The sequence below is a fragment of the Pseudocercospora fijiensis genome (assembly GCF_000340215.1).
Source record: "Pseudocercospora fijiensis CIRAD86 unplaced genomic scaffold MYCFIscaffold_8, whole genome shotgun sequence".
Lineage (NCBI taxonomy): Eukaryota > Fungi > Ascomycota > Dothideomycetes > Mycosphaerellales > Mycosphaerellaceae > Pseudocercospora > Pseudocercospora fijiensis.
The window spans coordinates 2,615,651-2,640,127 of record NW_006921539.1 but is presented as its reverse complement, the minus strand read 5'-3'; the positions used below and the strand labels follow the sequence as shown (position 1 = coordinate 2,640,127).

The 24,477-nt window shown below is 47.4% G+C and overlaps 4 protein-coding genes across 4 annotated transcripts; 2 read left to right on the top strand and 2 right to left on the bottom strand.

Moving 5' to 3' along the window:
- Positions 1-1,076: 1,076 nt before the first annotated feature.
- Positions 1,077-2,693, top strand: MYCFIDRAFT_212249 (uncharacterized protein). The gene has a single exon (XM_007932048.1). The coding sequence runs from the start codon at positions 1,151-1,153 to the stop codon at positions 2,288-2,290; it is 1,140 nt and encodes a 379-aa protein (XP_007930239.1). The 5' UTR covers positions 1,077-1,150; the 3' UTR covers positions 2,291-2,693.
- Positions 2,694-4,141: 1,448 nt separating this feature from the next.
- Positions 4,142-8,831, bottom strand: MYCFIDRAFT_216484 (uncharacterized protein; the record flags this gene model as incomplete). The annotated part of the gene is made up of 4 exons (XM_007932047.1): positions 4,142-5,476; positions 5,526-7,693; positions 8,351-8,459; positions 8,740-8,831. 4 exons carry the CDS (start codon positions 8,829-8,831, stop codon positions 4,270-4,272), a joined length of 3,576 nt encoding a protein of 1,191 aa, XP_007930238.1. The 3' UTR covers positions 4,142-4,269.
- A 2,780-nt stretch (positions 8,832-11,611) lies between these two features.
- On the bottom strand, positions 11,612-14,137 carry MYCFIDRAFT_85533 (uncharacterized protein; the record flags this gene model as incomplete). Its single annotated transcript, XM_007932046.1, has 2 exons — positions 11,612-13,693; positions 13,892-14,137. 2 exons carry the CDS (start codon positions 14,135-14,137, stop codon positions 11,612-11,614), a joined length of 2,328 nt encoding a protein of 775 aa, XP_007930237.1.
- A 382-nt stretch (positions 14,138-14,519) lies between these two features.
- On the top strand, positions 14,520-15,485 carry MYCFIDRAFT_61339 (uncharacterized protein). Its single transcript, XM_007931587.1, has 4 exons — positions 14,520-14,638; positions 14,695-14,816; positions 14,887-15,222; positions 15,275-15,485. Exons 1-4 carry the CDS (start codon positions 14,560-14,562, stop codon positions 15,350-15,352), a joined length of 615 nt encoding a protein of 204 aa, XP_007929778.1. The 5' UTR covers positions 14,520-14,559; the 3' UTR covers positions 15,353-15,485.
- Positions 15,486-24,477: the final 8,992 nt, after the last annotated feature.

Below are 24,477 nucleotides of genomic sequence, written 5' to 3'. Positions count from 1 at the left end.
CGGGTTGTATTGGGCTGCTTCTTGCCACAGATCGAGTAGCTCTTCCTGCTTTCCACAGACCCCGCGTCTGACGCAATGCTGTTGACCTTGCGGTGTTCATCGATGAGTGTGACATCGAAGCCGGTAGCAGCGACGAGCTGCGATGCATTGTCACCGCTGACATGGCATACCGGATGCCACACGCGACGAGGGGCTCACCATGAACGCACCATGAACAGAGCTTGGGCGGATTTACTGGAGCAAAGCGGGAGCAGCGGAGATTTATCGCGAGGCGAGTGAATGATCGTCGCTCAGACCTGCCAACCTGCTTCTACGGTTCTACCGATGTTAGAAGCGCTCGTCTTGATGCGGAATATGCTCAGTGAGGATTTCCGTCTGCACGTCGGCGATGTCAAATCCATCGCCAAGTATTCTAATCCTGACAGGGCCTTGTCGACATGCTTGTCTCAAGATGGCAGACGGTGGCTCATACAACTTGTGCTGCCCCATGGTGGCCACCACATTGGCACATCTCCCCAGCCCAGACTCACTTGATGAATAATGAACATGCGACCTAGCTTCCCACTTCCCACACTTCTTCTCATTCAGATCTTGACCTTGAAAGGCATCGTGACAGCTCAACATACAGCAATCGCATCCATGGCACCCAACGCTTGACGACGGCTGTCATTCTTACTGTCTGCAGTCCTCGGCCTGTGTTCCGCCAGCTCTTGATGTGGGCCGCCAACTTGAGCTACCCTACCTGGCGGTCCCACGTATCACGTGTGAATCCACATTGGGCAGGTACTCAGGTACTCGAGTCGAGATCAACAATTGTCTCAGTTTCTGGGATGCTTCGAAATCAGGACGTAGTGTTGCGTTGCACAAATCGATCACAGTATGTTGATAGCAGTCCTCATCATGCTTGTCACGGCGCGGTTCCATAAATATATCTTGTCCTTGTTGGTAGGATTCTCGGGCTTCAGCCGCACGCTGCAGTGCGCCGCGTCGTTCTGATTGAGCGCTTGCATATTCCGGTCAAGAGAGGGCGCCCATCTCCATCGCCAGCCTTGCCTGAAGACTCATCATTCGTTTCCTCCTCTTCTGCTGATCGCATAGGCATCAGGACATCCTTCAAATGTCTTGAACGCTGAGCCCCGCTGCCACGACGATGCATGCGACGCAAATGGATGGCTTTCGGGAGGTGGACTGGACGACCGCCGACGCCGCCCCTCACTTCCCAGCGCCAGGAAAGCCTGTCAGGACCGCGACCGAGCTGTCCTTCGACCTTGATGAATGGGTGAACAGAAACGCATACGAGCCAACACCTGTGCCTGAAGCATCTGAGGATAGCGATCCGTCTACACCAGATCTCGCCCCAGCATCGGATCCCAGTCCAGGTCCGTCGCCAACCGACTCATGGGACTTCGTGCCCACACCCACACCCACACCATTCGCAGGCCCGACACCAGATGTCGCAACGAACACCCAACATGGCGACTATTTCCCTTCGGCGGCAACTGCAGACGAAGCACTGGGGCGCACAACCTCGAAGAAACGACCCAGCCGTACACAGACCGGCCTGTCAGCCTTGATGCCAGCGAGGAAAAAGAGTTCTCGACAGAAGAAGATCGAGGGCGGCTTTCCATGCCGCGAGAACTGTGGACAATGCTTCAATCGCGAATGCGACGAGCGGAAACACCACGAGCGCCGCCACCTCCCAGAATCTCACTGGCCACATGAATGCACTCACTGCCCCAAGAAATCGCAATACCCCAAGGACGTATGGCGACATCTCGAGCAGACGCATGCTATGGTGGTACCTCCAAAAGTGCCCAAATCCTTGCGCCAGCAGCTTGGATGTCCTTGCTGTTCGCAATCGGCTTCTGACTGGCTTGCGAAGCACAACGACTTGAATCAACAACCCTTGCACATTCAGACCGTTCAGTCGCCTGTCACAGAATCTACGCCAAGCTCTCCCACAAGTCCGAACATTCTCTGGACATTGACGAGCGCAATCACGAAGTTGCGAAGACTGTCTTTGAAGTCCAGGAGAGACAAATTCATTATGGTTACGACCGACAAGCAGAAGTTCACTGAAGTCGATGTCAGTGGCCTGCACACCACAGAGGCTCTGCTTGGTCGTATAGCCTCCACTTTGGCCTTCGATAAACAGCGCGTCCAGGAGATCTCGGTTCACAAATACACTCGACGCTCAGTTGGTGACCTCCTCACTGGGGAAAATCTGCTTGCATTCATCACGCAGTATGCCGATGCCGAAGGCTCACTGAAGTTGTTCGTAAAGCCATAGAGCAACTACAATGAAGGGACAGCCTCGGATGTCCCTAATCTCACATATATTATCTGGTGTCACCGGTCCACCCGAACGTGACAATGTCTCAGTATCTCAAGCGACTTGGTTTGCGACTTTTCCTGGAGTTTTTTGGGGGCACAACGGTCTCGCGGATGACACGCTAAGATGCGACTCACGTATCTTCACGCGACGAATTCGACGACTTTATCATGAATTGACGACAGTCTCTACCTAGACAGAAGGCCTACACATGGCTTGGCGGCCAGATTCTTCATTGCGTTGCGCTTTCTATGCTTCTGAAGCGGCCATATATTCGTTCTATACCCGCTTGATGTTTTCCGAGCACTTGCTGTAGCGTTGATCAGGCACTATCTAGTAAACAAACCCTTTACCACACTTCAACATAGTATCATCGCGACCACACCGGATACATCTCCACCTTATACCCAACCAAAGGCTCATCAACCCCAATACCCATCTGCTTTCGCGGCAACACCTCCATATCCAAATCCCGATACCTCGCCACCTCATTCCGAACCTCCTGCCACAAATCCTCAACCCTCGGCCTCCTCTCGGCCTCCGCACTCAAACACACCTCCACAAGCCTCGAAAATTCCCCAAAATAATACTCTCGAACTCCCTTCTTGGAATCCAAAAATATCTCCACCCTTCTCCCCCTCATCATGAATCACTTTTTTGTTATGAATTCTCCCGATCCAAATTCATCAAAACCAATATAACACGCGCACTACCCTAAACATCAATTTTCGAAGGATCTGGAGGAGGAGGAGAAGTGGTGGTGGTGGTGGTAGTGAGTCGTTCGGGGTGCTACTAATGTATCCTACTGTACCGATAGGATTCGCTTTCAACCAAACCGATAATTCTGATCGACTGAAACATCCTATCCCTGATTTTCGGGACGGGGATTTTTTTTTTTTTGCAGGCCATACGGGAATGTTTTTGGGGATTGGAGTTCGAAGGTTCCGAGAGGAAAGATGTTCGGGGGTTTGATGTCTTGTTTGCCAGGTTGGGTGGAGGGAATGGAAGGGGGTTTCATGAGATAGATTACGGAAATGAGGGCTTCTTCGGAAGACGGAGCAGAGGAGGTTGATTGGACTGGGATTCGGGAATTTTATAGGTTGGTTGAGTGAGGTTCCGCACCGTCCTCGTCTCGAACGGCATTCTGCGTGGAAGAATGAACTGGTGCCTGATGGTCAATAAGACTTTTGGGAGCTGTCCTGCGTCTGGGCCCAGCGCGGTCTCATCTTCCTCATCTCCCCCCTTCATGACGCTCAGTCCATTGACTGCCGCTTCTTGGTCCTCCTCTTCGTAATTCTTTGCCTCACCTGCCTCAACCCCCTTATCTCGCTTCTTAATAACACTCAATCCATTAACAGCCGCTTCTCGCTCCTCCTCCTCTTCATTCTTTCCCTTCTTGACTTTCCTCCCCCTCTTCGAATTGATACCATGCTTATCCACAGGTTTCTTGACGGAGGCCTTCTTTCATCATCGCGGGAGTCGCCCCCGTCGTGACCCTTCCCAACTGCCGCAAGTCTTTTGCTACGTCGATTTCCAGTGCCGCGATTCTCCGCAGCACCAAAAAAAGCCGGCACGAGTGTTGCTGACTTGCTTCGGCCTCGACTTGTCGCTTGGAAGCCTGCATTGGAGCCTGACCTCGTGCGCGCCATTGATTTTCCGTCTGAGTTATGAATGACTGCTGCTACAGCCAGGCGAGATTTTCCTCTTGTATCAGAAGATGAGGAAATACGACAAGCTTACCTTCAATCCTTGTTCCTTTGCCCAAACCTTTTCTTGCCATAGCCGCTGTGCTCGCTGAAGAACGCTAATGGAACAGAATTTCTTTGTTCAGAGAATCGTGGACAGCTCAATCAGTCGGATCTTTACAGTGACCTTCACCCAAGTTGTGAAGGCGCAATGCGTCGTTGCACTGCATCAACATTAGTGTCTGTCGTCCACTACTGATCCGAGATTCGTATCCTATTGATGTCCTCTTCCACACCAATTACCCCTACGGCCCAGTTGAGCCTCGCATTCGCTTTTGTCTTCACCAGTCGTCTATCGGACTCATCGTTCTCGTTGGGCTGAGCATTCGGATCAAGTCTCTCCCAGCTACCATTGAGTCTAGGATCCTCGCTAGTCTCGGATCTCACAATTCTTGTATACGGCGGCCCTCTGCCTATGGCAGCGGCCTTGACCCATGCAGTCTCACAGCCATTTGCGATCAATTCTGCGCTGCCCCAGCCAGTTCTTTTGGCTATATCGAAAATACGCGTGACCGTCTCCCAGCGCTGTGCTGGCTCCTGATATTGCACTGCAGCGAAGAACGAGGGCATGCAGCTCTCGCACAGTGCAGCGCCGAGGCTTGGGTTAAGCCCAGCATCTGACGGACCAGGCACGATGCCAGCGACAATGCGCCCTATCTCCCTTGCGTATGGCGCCGTCTCGGGAGCTGCAATGCCCGCTGCCATGTGCATTGCGGGAGGCATGTGTGGATGCGACCGGATTGTGATAATGATGGCCATATTATAGATTGCCCATAAGCAGCCGATGTCATAAGAGCGATAAGACTTCGCATCACCAAAAGCAGTCGTCATTGGTATCTGTTCTGCAGACGAAAGAGGTTGGAAGCCAGGACCGAGACTGTTCGCGAATGTGTGCAGAGCTGACCGAATGCGACCATATTCGGCGAGTGCTGCTTGCGTCGCAGCAGCGAGGTCAGTGTCCAGAAGGTCGGGTGGTCGGGCACTTTGCGGCGTTCGTACCGCGTGGTCTCCAGATGGCGTGTAGGACGCCGGCATTTGCACATTTGCGCGTGGCGGCGGTGCCATGCCGTAAAATGCGGGCATCGGAGGCGGCTCACCCATCGGCGGACCTGGAGCGGCAAAGGGATTTCCTGGAGGCGGAAAGCTGGCAGACACGGGGGTTGGCGGCTGACTGGCCTGTGGAGGTGCTTGCCGAATGTTCATACCCGGCGTGCCTGGCAATGGTTTCCACCGACCACCATTGGCCTGGATTTGCTTCAGCTTTCGTTCTCGGTCCTTGGAGGAGAAGTCTGCGATTCTGCCAAGAAGAAGGACGAGGTGATCAAATGAGCCATGCACTGCATCAACTTTGCCCATTGGGGCTCGAGGTGGACAATTAGCCCATCGGTTGAAGTCCATACTGTTAGGCCCGTCAGCATAAATCTTGCACTGGAGAACATCCGTCTTACAGCAGGGCATTGCCGCTGACAATGCTTTGGTAGACATCCTGCTTGCAGTACCACCAGTACAGATCTTTCAGGATTTCGAATTTGCTTAGGTCCAGCTCTGGTGGAATGGCGCTTGGCGGTCCCTCTACCCGACCATATCCTCCATAGCGCACCTCACGTCCAATCATCTCGCTGACCAGACGTTCGTCAATGTCGGGTATCTGATCGAGAAGGTCCTCTTGCGAGAATGCTTCGGGCGACGCTGGCGAGCTGTACGAGCGCTCCATTCTGGCTTGATGTGTTGCCGCTCGTTGTAACTTCAGTTGACGGAATTCCTGTGTCATCTTTACAAAGTCAGTCTCAACGAATAATTGCTTCGCACCCGCCAAGTGCGTATTCCACTTCATATGATCTGCTGTCATGACTTCGTAAAAGCCAAGAAGCATCGATGCGGCAATAGTCGTAAGCTTCAGGCGGCTTTGCGGATTGCTTACGGACGCATGAACACGTTTGAGCGCCCAAGCATAGTGCTGGATAGAAGGTGTAACTGATGCATCTTGCAATCGGGCTATGTGGAGACTTCCGAGGGCTAACATTGCATGCAGGAGGCCTTGGTGATGCAAGGCGGCCATGGGAAGGGTGTATGTCCACAAGCCTTGCTGGGAAAGGGGAATAGAACCTTCGTGAAAGAGGACCGAGGTGTTCCTGGGATGGCGCTCAAAGATGGAAAGACTTGGTCCGGTGGCTGAGATGAAGTGTGCAAAGACGCGTGCAGTGGCAGGGTTCTTCAAAGGATTGGCAACGTTCTCGACCTTGTATGTGTCGAGAATGCCCGCATAGAGGAAGGTATCGTACCTGCGAATCTGCAGATCGCGTCCACCGATCTGATTTCTTGCCAATATCCTGTTGAGTGTTCGTTGTCGCTGATGATCTCGACCTTGGATCATCGCTGCATCCACGTCCTGCTCTTCATCCGAATGAATGTCGTAGTAATCATCATCCTGGTATTCTACAGCAGCAGCATTCAAGAGATAAGTTGGCGTCGCATTCTGCGGCGCGTGATATTCATGCTCATAAAGCTCCGGGGTTGTCTGGTCCTCGGATTCTCCTTTGACATGAGCACTCTGCTTGATCCCGTATTGAGCATGCTGAAACTCCAGCTGGTAGTCTATTGGTCTAGACAACTCCGGCCTGGGAATGTAAGCATTTGGAGTCCACTGCTGAGATTCCACCAGAGGAGTCTGTAACATTGACATTGTTCGTGAAGACGCAGGCGTTGGCGCAGATACGAACTGCTCCTGATCTGCGGTCTTTTGGCTTCCCACGCGTGGTTGATGCGCTGGAGGCAAATGCAACGCATCGTGCTGTGCATGGGTCATAGGCTGAACCGGCTGTCCGTAGGCCTGCCCAAGATAATCGCCTGGCACAGTCGCTGGCGTCGCCGTGTGGTTATCAGCAGGTGGAGGAGCTACACCATTGCTTCCGGGAACGGTGTGCATTGATGCAGGTCCAAGCTGGGAGTCTTGCTGCTGATATACTTGGGTTGCAACCTGTTGAGCATACTGGTGCGATCGAAATGGATCTTGGATCATATGTCCTGGACTAATGACGGGTGGTGCAGCAAATGGTTGGCAGTGGTCATTCGGTGGCAGCTGGGAAGGATGATGGGGTTGTTGTGGAGGGACTGGAATGCGAACAATTTGCTGTGTATGTTGATCGAACACAGTCATGAACTGTTGCTCGGTAGGCCGAGGTCGCAATTGACCATACATGGCCGGATCAAGAGGCGGCGCGGGCGCGGGCGGTGCCTCCGTCTGCTGTGTCTCCATGAAGGGACCGGCAGGAAAGGTGATGTGAGCTGCGCCATTAGCGATGGGTTGATACTCGAAGTGTGGAGGTTTGAAGACAACGCGTTGGTTGTAGCCTTCGCAGTGCCGTTTGCTCTTGATGCAATTCTTGCACACGGGTCGCTCCTCACCGCATTTGATGCGTCGCTTTCGACAAGTTAGGCATCCGGTCTTGGTACGCTTTCTCGACAACTTTGCCTTGAGGGCGGCTTCAGCAGCGGACGTGTCTGGCATGGATGCGTGATGGAATGCATCTTCGGTCTTGATGCTGGAGGCCATGCGTAATGCGAGGTGTTCAATATCGATGCCCAGGTCGATGTTCTCCGCACATGCACATCGCCTCTGTCGCCGTGGTCGTAGCTCTCCCGGTGGCGCTGTCGCAAGACCTCTGATGAAGGCGAAACGAAAACGTTGAGGGAAAGGGCGTGTTTGCAGACAGGATCGCCATGTACTGGCAAATCAGAAGGTCCAGAGGGCCGAGCGTTTCCTGGGAGGGAGGTGGGCGAAGACAGAGGCGGCGACGAGGCTGGCGGTGTTAATGAAATGCTGTATCGATAGCGACGTAGCGTAGGAGCCAGTGGAGTTTCTTTGCGACCCCCTCTCGGTCTCTGGTTGGCGGTTGGGCTTGGCGTGTGGCATGCAGAGGGCAGAAGGGCAGGGCAGGGCAGGACGGGGCGGGGCGGGGCGGGGCGGGGCCTGTGCTCAGCGGCGCGATAACGTGGTGGTGTTAAGAATAGCTGAGCGCGCAGTATGGCCGTGCATGGGCTCGTGGGCGAGGCGAGCATGAATGAACAATATGGAATGCTATGATCAAGGGCAAGGGCAAGGGCACAAGCACAGCGGGACAAAGTCAGTGGAGTCCGGCAGCGTCAGATTGAGTTCACGGGGGAAGTCGTGCGCGCAGACACCTGCATTCAGCGAATATTGTATTATCGATCGGCTGCTCCCATTGACGCCCTCCACATGCATCCAGCATCGTGGGCAGCAGCTGTACCGTACCAGCGCTTGGCTGGCGGCTGCGAGCCCGGTGAGGCTCGGTCGGGCTGGCAGCGGCTCGGACGGTACGGCGATGTTGTGATGTGCTGTGAGCACGAGGCGAGTCGTCGACCTGTTTCGAAGGTTCGCCGTGACTGCAAGGATGCCACGCGCGGAGATGCTGATGCTTCGAGATTGCCGATCTCTCGCCGCCTGCCCGATCCGTCCTCTCACAACGTGGACGACAAACCTTGTGAGAGCACACGGAAGAGGCGTGCAATTAGACTCGTGGCGTATGCTAGCTCAAGTACTACTGCACCGCAAACCCCAAGCCGGACGTTTGTACGCAGCTGAAGAGTCGCATCAAGGCCGCAAAGCAAAGCGGTAGTATTCTATCCGGCCAGCAATCACACCACGCCGGCCCTCCCTCCGCCCATGCCATGCCATGCCATGCCATGCCATGCCACCGAACGCAAAACTGCATGGACTGTGGCAGGCTGACCATTGGATGTCTTGGCCTGGCGCTGTCTTTCTACGAAGTCCCGAATCAGGAAATGGACGTGAAGGGGCTGGCTGGCCCTGTCTTGCACATCTGCATCATCTCCTCCAGTACTTCTATCGTGCGTGACTCTCTCCTCGAACTTGACTGTGTGGCCCACGATCTTGGAGCAAAAACGCTCGGTGACTTGCTTATTATTACTGAGTGCAGAGTTCAATGTTCCTTGCTGGCATCTGTGGTCTCACAAGCTGAGTCTGCCACCTCGTTATAACGTCCAATTCATGCTCCTTCGAGAATGAGGAGACAGAGCCTATCCTTGAGGCTTGAGCAGTGAACGGACAGGCCAGGCCATGCCCCAATGTAGAATATCACTGGGCAGTCTAGAACGGCATTCGACTTCCAAATGCAGGTCCCTTGACAGCCACTGACCACAACGCAACGTCCGCTAGTTCTATCGAGTATCATGCAATTCTGTGTCAATAGAGCCTGGTACCGCGCGCCGCAATCCTGTAGAATACACTTGCGCAACTTCCCAAGCCATGAGCATCTGGGATGCTGAACTGAACCGAAAGAGCCATGGCGTAGCAGGCTTGGACCAACAATTGTGCCACACGGCGACTACGGTCGCGCTTGCCTTCCCGTACGCCAACGTCTGGCTAAAGCAAGAGTGCCGGCCAGCTCAATCGCATGACGTCTTCGCAGCAAGCAGCGGAATCGGACCTGTGCGCCAAAGCCAGACACTTTGAGCATGCGAAAACATGACACCGCAATGCACAAAGCAAATCGATACGCTAACAGTCATGACTCGAAGAATTGCCGAAGCTTCATACGCCTTGGATCTCAAACTATCGCTCGCAGAAATCCTGTCGGAATAATTGAGTCCTGGACTCCTGGCCACAAGCCGTACCTCTGATAAGGCGCCATCATTTTATTATTCTCGAAACAACTTGAATACTTCGCAAACCATTGCAGTCTGGCCCTCCTCATTGTCGAGACGTGCCGCAGATGCGGGTTTTAGGTTGAACAGGACGATCAAACACTCCATATGTACGACACAAGACGAATCCAACGGCTATGCATGATCATAAGAATATCTGCGACGGACGAGCGACCACAGCCCACGAAGGCAACATCGATGTAAGTCGATGAAACGATGATGCCACAGATTCAACTGCCAAATGTCACGCTACGATGCGGCAGGTGTTTGGCCTGCACCATCGTAGTCTCGCGCTCGCTCGTGAGTCTTCGAACCTCTACGCCGTTCACTACGACGATGCATATTCGCCTATTCTGTCAAGTGCAACACACCATCTGCAAGACTAGCGAAAAGTCGAGTGCCAACCCATCTATCCACCTTACGACGGTTGACAGTTCGCAGCTTTTGACAAGTGCTAACGCAAGACCTCAAAGCAGATCCGTCTTCTCCAAGCTTTTCCGAATTCCTACTCACGAGACACTAGATACGAGCGTCAGACCTTACTTTCTTCTGGATTCTTGCACATCATCTATGAATCACGATCACGATTCACGATCACGTCTTTTTACCAGCATCATCGCCTCGCTCGACCGCATCACCTTCAAACAACACTTGGTCGCGCAACAAGACATATAGCCGAGCTTCGATTTGTACCAAAAATACACAGCCGGTTATATTCGATTTACCTCCTGCATAACAACAGCAGAAGTCTTACTTCCAAAAAAATCCGCGTGGCAGGGTCGGCAGGCATCCACTAGCCTCAAACAAGGTATCTATAAATAAACTTCGATAGTCGTGAGCCGCTATTCTGCCATTGTGTGGGATGACAAGGCTATGAGTATGCTTCTTGTTCGAGAAGCGCATGGTTGCTCGGTACTGAATACGATGACAGTGGCCGCCTGAGGAGTTACATGCTGTCCACCCTCAAGGTAACGCGGACATGCTCGAGTCATGAAGACTCCTGTCGGCGATACAGCAGAGGAGTTGAGCAGGCCGAACGTCCCTTGTAATACTCCTCTCTGGCAAGCATGCTGTCAACGCCCAAGGTAACACGGACGTGCTACAGACACTGGGATCTCCGTCGCCAGCACAGCAGACATCGAGTAATAGAGTTGATTACAGGTTTCCAATCCTGCTACTGCTGCTGCATGGCAAAGGTCCTGCTCACACTCAAGTTGGCACGGACGTGCTCGAAGCATTCAAACGTCCCTCACTGGCATGGAAATTATAGGAGCCATCGATCAATGCAGATGAGATCCATCCAGCTTAAAAGTTAAGCAACACTCGAAGCAATGCGGGCCTGCACAAACCACTCAACCCTACCAGGGACGAGCACGAAAGCCATAGATCCGCCGAGCTGAGCTATCGATTCCCTGCAGAATTGTAGAGCTGAGCACTCAATACCATGCAATCATCATCGCCCCGCTCAGACAAGACTTACGGCGCTCGAAGCACGAGAACTTCTGCGACGGGCACAGAGACCAGAGAGTCGCAGAGACGAGAGCCATGCCATCAGTGTTATGCAGTCGACCATCATTCAGCTCAACGCAAGACAGACGTGCTCACACTACTCAAACTTCCGCGGCGGGCATAGAAAACATGAAAATGCAGAGCTGAGAGCCATTTTATTAGTCCGGGTGAGTATCGTGAATGCAACTGATCCCTCTCCTTCGTCGTGTGCTTTTGTGATTGGCTCAGAGCGACCCAGACGTTCTCAGACAACTCAAACTTCCGCGGCGGGCATAGAAGGCATCAAACTGCAGAGCTGAGAGCCATTCCATTAATTGAGGTGAGTATCCATGCAGTCAACCTATGTAGCTCTCTCCTTCATCTTATACTTTTGACACAGCTGTCCTGCATGCGCCAGCTCAGCCCCATCGTAAAACTCCGAAGGCTTCTCTTCCTGCGCAAACAACCTCGCAACAAACCCCAGCGCCGTCGCACCCAACGCACGCAAACCACCACCATTGCTCTCCACAGCCGCAGCCTCCCAAAGAACCTCATCCACAACCTGTATCAACGTCCAATCCTTCGGGAAATCCGCGCGATTCTGCCTGATTTGATCCATATACCAGCAGAATTTGAGGAACAAACCATGGAAATCGAAACCCGCTCGAGTTCCTGGGACATCGAGGACAGAGGTCCAGACGGAGAGGAGATCGACGTGACTCAATTTTCGGGTAAATTGCCAACGGACTTTGATATCGGCGTCGATGGGGTTTTCATCATCATCGAGGATCGAAGAAACTGTGCTATGGAGAGTCGTCAGGGCTGCTTGACCCATTGGTAGACCGACGACTTTCAGAGCCTGTTCGAAGTCGAGTCGGTGGGCAAGCTGCGGTGAAAGGGCTTGGAGGTGCTGTCGACGGCCTTCGACCTGTTTGGGAGTGGGGAGTGGGACTCGTGCGTCGGCGCCTCCTCTGCGTGCTATGCTCTCTTTGCTATATTCTCTGGCAGAGACCCCCATGGCAAGGCCGAAATTCTTCGCGATTTGTCTCAAAGGCTTCTCGCTGCTGTTTAGATCGCGGAATCCAATAGATTTGGGGTCGGCTCGGCCGATCAGCTGTTCCATGTCTTTCCAGCTCTTGCGAAGAAGACCGGAGGTGCGGCATGCTCTGTACAGGGTAGCGACACATGTCGAGATCCCTTCCTCGTCGCAAGCTTCTAGGCCATCGATTGAGCTCGCCACGAAGTTGTGGACCGAGATGCGTCCTGCGAATACCGGGAAGTTGGTAATCGTAGATTCTGAAAAGCGTGCGTATCCAACACCTGCTTCCAGTATCAAAGATCTGGGAACATTGGTGAGATTCTGTAAAATCTGTTGACGCTTGGCGCATGTCAAAAACTTCTTTCTGAATATATGGTCCTTGATTGCGTCCTCTGCTTTGGATCCAAAGTCATTGAGACGGCGATTGATAAGTCCATGAGCATCGATTAATGCGCATGGAACCGAGTATTTGTTCCTGGCGGTGATGGCGATGATGTCCATGTAGATCTGGTAATTGATGACCGTAGCGATCTTGAGGGGGATGCCATCACAATGTGCCTCGAATTGCTGCCCAATGAATGTGTCGCAGAACACCGCGAGTAGCTGGACCCAGTCGTTGCCACGATTCTCCCTCTCAATCACCATGTCGACAAGGCGGGCTCCTAGTTGGCTGCTCCTCACTTCCTCCAAGAGATCCAAGTGTTGCTTCGAGCCTACTTCTTTCTCCGAGAGACCGTGGAGCTCTCGCGAACGGCTCATTTCGATGTACGCGGGAATACAAAGGAGGGGGTTCTGGTGTACCGATTCTTCGTCTCTCGGATCCTCGACAACAGATTTCCATCCGATATGATCTGCTATTTGGTCGAACGTCGCAAGCGATGGAAAATCAGCTGCGAAAATTTCCGCTGCACGGCCAATGAGGACGAAAGCTTTCTCTGTAACATCCGCTGCAGTCATGATGGTGACCTGACCATTCGCGTATGACTCCCAAAGCGATCGAATGAAGTCCCGAATTTCGTGGCAGTCCCGTAGCAAGCACCACATGGCAAATTCTTTGTCTTCTTCGAGCGACTCAAGCTTGAAAGTTGGCTTGAACGCTCTGCCGTCGGATTGAAGATTGGTCGTCGCCAAAGTCACCTGGATGCCGTCGATGTCACTGCTTTCATCGAGTTGGAGACCTTGATAGATGTTGCGAAAGACATCGTTGTTCGGTGGATTTCCTCGTGCCCTGGCAGTATTCTTGGCTCCCCGGCGTCTACGATGACCGCTCTCAGGGACAGCAAATTTCGCAAGAACTTCTTTCAGACATGTCAGAGCGCCGCGCAGAACGTCGATGAAATGCTGGTGTCCGGCCTTGGGACGGTTCTGTTTCTTGTCTTGCTTGTTATCGGCATTTTGCGCTTGCTTCGAATACCAAATAGCACACTCAGCCCTGTTCGCAATCACCTAAATGCGAAGGGCACGAGGGTCAGCGTGTGTCTGAGAGGGAGGGGCTCTTCGGCTCCAAAAGCAAAGGGCGACTCCAGCTTGCCGTGTCTGAGACGACGACCAAAGCTGCTGTCGCTCGGCGGAGTCATGCCTTGCTCTCTGCAATGTACTTACACTCTCAAGCACGCATATCGTGTTCTGCAAGCCGTCCGGTGCTGCTTTCGCGGAGCTCGAATCGGCGAGTATCTGCTGAGCAAGAGCAGTGATATCATTCGTGGTGACCGTGATGAACTCACCCTCACCCTCCAATCCAGCTGCGTTCGTCTTACGCAAGCCTCCAGTCTCGGCCAACCATTCGACGATGCGATTGGTGCCGATTTTGTACCTCTCATATAGATCGGACACTGGCGTTTTCGCCATGTTCAATCTCAAAGCCCCAAGTCAAAGACGTATCAAGAAGGAAACCGCCAAGCCAAATAAAACGTGCGCAAATACCAACCTTTGTGTAGAATCGCTTCCAATGCCGCGAGCGACAGACGTGTCGCCGGGTTGGAGGCTGGTGGCAGAGAGTTGCTGCTATAGCGGAGCGATGTTGATGTGAGGGTAGAAGCTGCAGGTGGTGAGAAGGTGCTGCTGTCAATGGTGATATGTTGATGAAGTGAGGGTCGATGTTGATGTGAGATTGGAAGGCAAGTGACGCGTCGACAAACAGAGTTCTCGCCTAGTGCCGGGGAGGCAGGAGCATGGCATCATGACAATGGCAGGAAGGCAATCACGCCAGTAACTACTCCACCTCACCTCAACAAGCCTCTCTTCTCACAAAGCACAGTCTCATCATCAAGATGGCGTTGGCTCCAAGATTTGCAGGCGCCAAGCTCGTCGCTGGCTCCAAAGCACAAGCGCTGCATACCATAGAATTCTGTATATTTTGCCAAGTGCAATTATTGGCGGATGGCGCCGAGCTGACGGCCAGCCAGTCCTCGATTACGTCTGCCCCTTCTCGAAGAAGCAGTTTGACACATTCTACAATGATGTCGTTCCCGTGATCCAGCAGAAGTATGCAGGGAAGGTCGAAGTTGTGTTCCGCCAGCAGATCCAGGTAAGTTTCAGGAGAGATTTCCCGGATTGAATCAGGCAGTACGAGGGAATGCGCGTTGATGACAGCGCAGCCATGGCACCCGGCTTCCACTCTGGTCCACGAGGCTGGCGTAGCTGTTCTCCAGCAGAATGCCGACAAGTTCTGGGACTTCAGCAAGGCACTCTTCGGAAAGCAGACCGAGTACTTCGACGAAAGCCTGGTCAACGAGGCCAGAAACGACACGTACAAAAGACTTGCCCAACTCGCCGGCAGCGTCGGCCTCGACGAGCAAGACATCTACGGGCGTTTAGAGATCACTGCCGGTCCTGGAAAGAATACTGGCAACGGCGTGACCAACGATCTGAAGCTCTTGATCAAGCACAATCGGCTTCAAGGCAACCACGTCACCCCAACAGTCTTCTTCAATGTACGTTGCCATCTTTGACTTCTCCAGCTCGCTGCTTACTGACCATCATCAGGGTTATCCCGATGGTGCTATCTCCAGTAGCTTCAGCAAGGGTGATTGGGAGAAGTGGCTCGAGAAGAATATTGTGTGAGCATCTCCGCCAATGCGTCCGAAGATGTTACGAAGGTTGTCATTGTAGACGATTATATAGAAGGGAAGGCTAACTATAGGAGGCAGCCGTGCCCTCGATTAGTTAGCTTATCCTATGCCGTTCCTTCCTATTGCGTAATAGTCTGCCCTAAACAAAAGAAATAGGTACGCCCTCGTACTATTATATTATGTAAAAGTTTCTATCGGTAGGCTATCTACTACGTAGATATAATATTGCCTTATTATATTATAATTTATCTATCTAGATATTTACTATTCGTAGGCCGTCTACTACGTAGATATTCGTTCTATTATCTCTATTAGTTAAGAGCTACTATAGCCTTAGCTCGTTTCTCTACGAAGTCTACCTACTTCTCCTTTTCTTTATTTTATATTACTACTAGCTCGAGGTCTAATTCTACCTAAATCTCCGCTTGTTTCTTCTACTTCTCGGTAGCTATCTACCGGTAAGTAACTATTTAAATAAGCGGATCGGTTAAGTTTAGTTAGACTACCGTATCTTAGTTAAGTATAGCGACCTTTAGTTACTTAGATACCTAGCTCTCTAGGATTTCGAATTTAGCGCCTAGTTCGTTTATTATTTAAGTCGCTTTTACTATTACTACTAATAAGTAGGACTCCTTCACTATCTAGTTAGTAGGACTAGTATAGCTAGTAGGCTAGCTAGTAATCGTCGCTAGGCTATCGAAGTCTACTAAATAATCCGAAGGGCCCTAGTTGTTAGCGACCTATATTACCTAGTACTACTACTTAGCGAAGGCGGGTTAGTCGGCTTCTAGGTTGTAACGCGTAGGATACTAGCGTTAGATAATTTCCTATAAGGCCTAGTTTCCCTTATATTATAGCTTCTTCTTAGAACTTTTAAGTCTTTTACAATTTTACGTAATATTATCGTCGTCTATATTCCTTATAGTAATTGGATCTACGTTACTATATTAAGTAGTTCGCTAAGTGCTAGATAGAGTATATTAATTTCGAGGTCTTATATAAGGTTTCGTCGCTCTCTAAGTATTCTATTACGCGCGTCCTTCTACTTAGACGTTAACTTAGCTAATTCCGCTATTAGGGTTCGATCCTTAATAGGCCTAGTTAGACCCTATAGTAGTTCGGTTTCTAAACTATAAAACGTATATAGTTTAGTTTCTTAGCGGTAGGTAGCCGGTTTAGTTCTAGTTTGGTTTTTTATCCCGCTAGTCTAAGCTAGTTTCCGAGAAAATCTAACTAAACTACGACGATATACGACGACGTACGACGACCTTAGATTGAGTCCGGAACGTAATAGGGGCCCTATATTATATACGCTATACGATTATATCTATGTTTTAGGCTATTTAAACGTATTTTAGGTTAGGTTTTTATCCGTAGCCGGTACGTAGCCGGCAAACTAGTCCGTATACCGGTTTCTTAGTAAACTAAACTAAACTAAACTAGCATCTCGGCTTAGTAAACTAAACTAAACTAACTTAAACTACTACGGGGTCTAGGCCTAGTAGTCTAGGCTCTAGCCTAGGCTCTTTTCTAGTTTAACGACGTCGCTTTAGCTACTACCGGTATAGTATCTAGAGTACTAGGCATTGTCTTCTTAGGCTTCTTAGTTAGCTAGGTAGTCGTATCGTCGTTTAATAATACTAGGCGCTTTCCTATAGACTTACTATTAGTCTTATCTATCTTGTCCTAGGCTTCCTTTATCTACTAGTCGATTCCCTTACTATTTGTCTCTTTAATAGGTATAATATAGTATTAGCTAGTAACCGGCCCTATACCTATAAGGTAGGAACTAAGCCTTAAGCCTATAAAAGAGGCCTCCTTCTGTAGTATAGATAGATTATTAACCTCGTATAGTATACTATTTCCGTTATACTCTAATAGTGCCTATATTATAGGGCTCTAGTTACTATAGCCTAAACAATAAGTTTACTATCCTATCTTATATTCTTACTAAGTATAGCTACCTATATTGCTATAGGTTATACTACCTTTAGAGGCTTATGCTGTTACTACTAGTAGTAGTAGTAGTAGTAGTAGTAGTAGTAGTAGTAGTAGTAGTAGTAGTAGTAGTAGTAGTAGTAGTAGTAGTAGTAGTAGTAGTAGTAGTAGTAGTAGTAGTAGTAGTAGTAGTAGTAGCAGTAGTAGTAGTAGTAGTAGCAGTAGTAGTAGTAGTAGTAGTAGTAGTAGTAGTAGTAGTAGTAGTAGTAGTAGTAGTAGTAGTAGTAGTAGTAGTAGTAGTAGTAGTAGTAGTAGTAGTAGTAGTAGTAGTAGTAGTAGTAGTAGTAGTAGTAGTAGTAGTAGTAGTAGTAGTAGTAGTAGTAGTAGTATTAGTTTACGTCCTTTAATACGTTAGGTACGTAGGTAGATAGTATAGTTAAAAGCGTATAGTATTCGATAAGGTGTATAAAGGAGAGAGAGGGAGGTTAGAAAGTTAGGCTAACGCTAAGCGCTAAGCCCTACCTAAAGCACTAAGAGTCTAGCTTTACTTAGCCGGTTATATACCTTTTATATACCCTCTAATATAGGCTTCCCTTCTAAAGGCTACGCCCTCGTAGCTATTTCTTATTACTCCCCTCGCTAAGTTATTAACTATAATAGGCCGCGCTTCTTATATACTAAGTCGAACGCTTAACTAATTAATTACGTTACTACTAGTCTTATTATTAAACCTTACCCTAATATCTACTATATAACTGCTCTTCTAACTAAGCTATTACTATAAACCCCGTAGTATTAGTATATTAGTACTATTATAACGTAGTAGCCTTAACTAATAACGACGCGTATACCTAGCTATAACTAGGTATAGAGAGTTTTAGTAATCCCTTTACGCTTAGTTATTAGTCTCTAGGGGTCTTATGCTATTTATTTAGTAATAAGAACTGTTTCTATTACGTATAGCCTACTTTAGCTTCCTATAATTAGCTTAGGACGCAACCGTATATATAAGTACTCGGGCTTCGACTCTTTTCCTAGGTTGCTAAGCCTAATAATATAGTAGTAGCGACCGCCTAGGTCCTAGTTAGGCAGCTATTAATTGCTACTAAAATTAGTATAGCTAATTTTCTATTATAGTGCCTTCGTAGCGTATAAGGTCGAAATCTAGTAGTTATATTTACTTAGTCGATTTATAACGTATTTTAAAGGATTATAAGCTCGAGGTCTATACCGTATCTATAAGAGTAATCCCGGATATTACCTATCTATAGTCTTGCTCTATTAAAGTCTCTTTTTATTCTTTTAGTCCTTAATTAATACTACATATATCAGCTGTATAGTTTTACTAGTAATCTATATATATAGTATATAGGGCGGAAAAGGAATATAGTATTAGGGCTAAAGGGGCTATACGTAATTAGCATATAACTAGACTAAGTAAAGCTAGGGTCTTAGTGCCTTAGGTAGGGCTTAGCGCTTAGCGTTAGGCTAACTAGCCTGCCTTCCTCCTTCTCCTCCTAGATCTCTATCGAATACTACCTATATCTACTACTACCCTATCTACCTGCTAATATAACCCTTCTTATATATAGCGGCGGCATACCTTAGTAGAATACTAGTAGGGTACGCGAGGCGTATAAGGTTAATAATAGTAGGGGTCGCTAGTAGTAAGGCTTTAGTAATAATAGCATTACTAGGTAATATTATAGTTAGCGCCTTAGCGCTAACTTTACTTCTTCCGCTTTCTAGGCTTTATTCTTTTATTACGTTTATAAAGCAACTACAATTAGCCCTTACCCTTCTTCGCAATTCTAATATTATTATTACTATAATAACTAATCGCCTACGTCCCGCTAGCGCCGTCTTTATCCTTATTAAGTAAGGCGCTATTAGAGTAAGAGGTAGATATAGGAGGTAGATATAAGAGTAGTAGTAGGGTAGCTATTATAGGCGGTATAGTCTCGGGTTCTATAAGTGCGTTGTTTGCTATTAGGTAATAATAGAGGTAGTAGAACGGGCTATTAGTAGTAGATAGCTAATACTACCCCCGGGGTATTATTAATCCTAAGCGGCGATACCTCGGCTTTGTTATACTTATAAGGTCTTATTAGCCTTCTTCCTACTATCCTTAGTAGCCCTATATTCTTATAGTAACTTAGTTATATCCTTAAAGAAGGCTTTAGATTCCTATAACTTATAAGTCCTACTTAGGAGTATAGCCTTACTAGCGTAGTAGGTACTCCTTCTTACTATTCCTTATCTAATTATTTACTAGTATACGCTCTACCTACTATAGCTCTTTACTATTAGCTAATATATCTTTATACTTAGTAGGGGCTTCCTAGCCCTCTCGGTAGTAATATAGTCTAAGAAGCGATATTTAGAAGGTATTATAGATAGTATAATATAGTAGGAGCTATAATTAATAGGCTTAACTATTGCCTTTTAGTTCTCGAATACGAAAGGGGCTAATAAACCGTAGTACTAGCTTAGGGCGTATTTTGCTATTAGAGGAAGGGTGTTTGCGGATACGGAGGTTCTTAATACTTAGTATAACTATATCGCCTTATTTAAAGGTTATTAGCGTATAATATTTATTATAGTAGGTCTTTTAATAGGCCTATGCTTTCTTTAACTTATTAGCTATCTTAGTATAGGTTTCTCGCATCTTTTATATACGTTCTATAGCCGCTAGTACTGCCGATTAACCGCCTTCCCTTCCTTAGCGCTCGGTGTTAAAGGTTATACGTAATTAGCATGTAACTAGCTCGAGTAAAGCTAGGGTCTTAGTGCCTTAGGCAGGGCTTAGCGCTTAGCGTTAGGCTAACTAGCCTGCCTTCCCCCTTCTCCTCCTAGATCTCTATCGAATACTACTATATCTACTACTATCCTATCTACCTACTAATATAACCCCTATTATATAGTATTCGATCTACCCTTTAAGGGTAGTAGCTAGATAGTCCTTATTTCAAGCTTTTAGCGGTATAGCTACGAAAACTATCGATTTAACTATATTACGTCCGAAGAACGGGACCTATACGTACTATTCTACTAAAACAACCGTACCAATTATCAAGCAAGGCCTTCTATACGGCCTATTGTGCTAAGTTAATCGCACTAAGTCGATACCTACTAATTCCGCTATATCTATACTATAAGGGGCTATAATACATTATTAGTGCTACCCCTTATTATAATAGCCGGCTTATTACGAAGCAATAACAACAATAACCGCGGCGCCGCTAGTAGCGCTAGCAATAACAACGCTAGTAGCATAGTCCCCGCTAAAGTGCCTACTAAAGTACCTACTAAAGAGCCTACTACTAGGCCTGCCGAAGAACCTATAGTTCTAGGTAATAATCTGGAATTGCCTGTTAACGACATTCTTAATAACATTATTAATCGACGATATAGCTAACTAGCCTTTAGGCCCTAGCTAGTAGCGAGACTCTAGGAAGCTACCTAGAATAGGCTCGCTGCTCTACGCTAAGAACAATAGCTAAAGGATAATCTCCTCGAGATTCGCCGCCTTTAGGAGGCCCTAACAACTAATATCGAGTCGATAGTAGGGCCTTCTTTACTACCCGTTTTAGTCTAAAAGAAGGATGCTAAACTTAAGGACTATACCGTATTTAATAGCTCTAGCCGGAAGCAATATAATAACTATATTCGTAACTGCGAGCTTAACTAGCGCAATACGCTAAGAGCGTTGCTAGATAACTACTTATTAGTCGTCTACGCTATACAATATATTAATAGCGACCTAAAGCGTACCTAGGATAACTATTTTAATTCCCTTTACGACTAGACCGCTGTTTAATAGCAAGATTATAAGACTATTATATTAAATACCCTTAGCAACCCTATATTGTGCTAGTAGCACGCCTAAGACTAATACCTACGTACTAAACAAAAGGCCGACTAAACCTCTCGGTCCTTCGAGGCCTACCTAAAGACCCTTAAGGACGACCTGCTACCTAAGACCGACTCTATCTAGATATCTAAGATACGACCTAAACTAAGATAGGAGCTAGTCCTTAAATTAGACCGCCGCCGTATATTCGAACAGGCTAATCTAATACGTATTTAGTTTATAGTCGAAGTAGAAATAGCTAAACGAGCTATTTAGCTCTAATAACGGTTAGAATCTAAGATACGCCTAGCTACCTATCGTAGCCGCGGAGGAAACTAAGGTTCCTACTAGAACAATAATGCTAATAATAGGAATAGTAACAACGACCGTAGAAGGGGCCGTAGCCGACAGCTATATAGAGGAGGCCGTAATAGGGGCCGTAGAAGGGGCTCGTATCCTTATAATACTAATCGCTCGACTAATAATAGTAGCAGCTATAGCAACCTCCTAACCGGATTGAAGTGCTTTAATTGTAATAGCACTAGCTATCTACTAGGCTAATGCGACAAACCTAAGGACTAGGCCCGAATTAACCGTACTACCGCTAAGTACCGAAAGCACCTTTTAGCCGCTAATGCTACCCCTATCGGCCCTTCTTATTAGTTAAAAAAAGAATAAGCGCCGCACTAACTATTAGCCTTATACGGCGTAAAACTATCGATATTGTGCTAGCTATTATACGTACCTGTCTTATATAGGACATATATAGAGCTAACTATAAGACTAAGGTTATACTAGACCTAGGAAATTCGGTTAGTGCCCTTATTAGCTATCGCCTAGCTAAGCAATTAGACCTTCGACAATTGCCTAGAACCGATATACTAACCCTTACTTAGTTTAATAACGCTCGGCACTTAACCTATAGGGCCTACTACGTTCCTATAGTTCTAAAAGACGACCTCGGCAATAAACGCTTACTAGATTTCACTACCTACGCAGTAGATATAGACAACCTTCTATCTAATATTATTATTAGCAACCCTGTTCTTAAGTACTATACTATAGTTATAGACTTAGGCAGCTAATAGTAGCGATTTAGAATCGCTAGAAAAGAGGATATTAAGCATATCGACGCTAGCGAGTGCCCTAACGATATTAGGGTCCTATTTATCGGCAATCTAATACCTGCCGTAGCTAACCTAATAGTCGACCTATTAGGGGATAACGATAAACCTATACCCCCTAATAGCATAGACCCTAATTAGCTTGCTCGCATACTATAGCCTATTCGAGAGACCTATATCGATGTGTTTAAATACTACCTAGTATCGACATTGCCTATATTTAAAGAGACGGACTATAAGATCGATATTATATAGGGCAAGGAGGTTCCTTTTAGGCCCCTCTATAACCTTAGTAAACGAGAGCTTGCTATACTACGTAAGTACCTTAATAAGAATCTAGCTAATAGTCGAATTTAGTATAGTAATAGCCCTGCTAGTGCACCTATCCTGTTCGTACTAAAGAAGGATAGTAGCCTACGCCTATATATTAACTATCGTAGGCTTAACGCTGTTACTATTAAAGACCGCTACCTACCCCCGCTTATTAATAAGACCCTCGATCGCCTTTCTAGCGCCTACTTTTATACTATACTAGACATTAAGGATACCTACTATCGCATCTGTATTCGGAAGGGCGACGAATAGAATACAGCCTTCTATACTCGTTATAGCTATTTTAAGTACTTAGTTATACTATTTAGCCTAGCTAATGCCCCTGCTACATTCTAGTCCTATATTAATCGGGCCCTATCGGGCCTACTAGACTACCTCTATATAGTTTACCTAGATAACATCCTAGTCTATACCTATTTACCTAATATTACGGAATACTAGGCTATAGTCCGTAAGGTACTCGATCGCCTAAGGACCTATAGACTATATTATAAGCCCTCTAAATATACCTTCGCTACTAAGGAGGTAGCCTTCCTTAGCTTCCTCGTATTAACTAAGGGTGTTAAGGCTAATCCTAATCGGATTAAGACTATTACTAAGTAGCTAACGCCTACTAGTATTAAGGAGCTTTAATTATTCCTAGGTTTTGCTAACTTCTACCGTCGATTTATCGAGGGTTACTTACGATACGTAATACCCCTAACTAAGCTTACTAAAACCAAGGCTAACCTAACTAGAGAGTTTAAATAGACTAATAGAGTATAAGCCGCTTTTAACGGTTTAAAGAAGCGATTTACTAAAGTCCCCTTATTATACTACTTCGTACTAAGCAAACTAATCCGTATTAAGACTAACGCTTTATAGTTTGCTATATTAGCTATTATATTACAACAATCGGACAAGGACTATTATTAGCACCCGATTGCCTTCTTCTCGAGGAAGATAATTAATACTAAGCGTCGCTACGAGACCTACGAGTAAGAGTTACTAGCTATTGTCGAGGCCTTTAAGTATTAGAGGCACTACCTCGATAGGGCCTAATATACGATATAGGTCTATACAGACTATAACAACCTCCGTAGCATTACTAAGGTTACTAGGGTTATAGGTCGATAGGCTAGATAGGCCGTCTACCTCGCCGGGTTCGATTTTAATATATTATATCGGCTAGGCGTAAGCAACCCTACTAATAGCCTATCGAGGCGACCTAATTATAATAGCAAGACCTAGTATATCAACTCTTTGTTTCTAACCCTATAGTATAAGATTGCTATAGCCTGTATTATTAATAAGTAAGCGTAGGATAAGCGGCTTACCGGACTCCGCGACGGCTTAAAGCATATTAATGCTCTTACTATATTAATAGTACGTATTAAGGACACAGATAGGAGAAGTTATAATAACTCCCTAGTCGATATCGCTATATATAGTAATAGCGATTAAAGTACTACTACAGTTGATCCGGCTACTAGTGCTACTAGATATATATAGTGCGTACTATACAAGATAGCAAGGGTACTATTAAGCGAACTTATAGAAGGGGATAGACGAGCATTTATAGATAAGCTGTTACGTGCTTAGCAAAGGGACGCCTTTGCTACTGCTCGTATAAATTAGCTTAGAAGTAGCCGTAAGACTAGATCTAGCAAGAATTAGTCGATTAATACCGATAGCTATTTGCGCTATAAGGGTAGATTGTATGTCCCTACCGAGCATTCGATCCGACAAGAGCTTCTTAAGCGACACTATAATAGTAAGCTTGCTAGTTACTATAGTATAGAGAGGTCGTACGAGCTACTATCGCGTATATACTACTAGCTAAATAGTAAGCGGGACATAAAGGACTACGTAAACACGTATACCGTATAT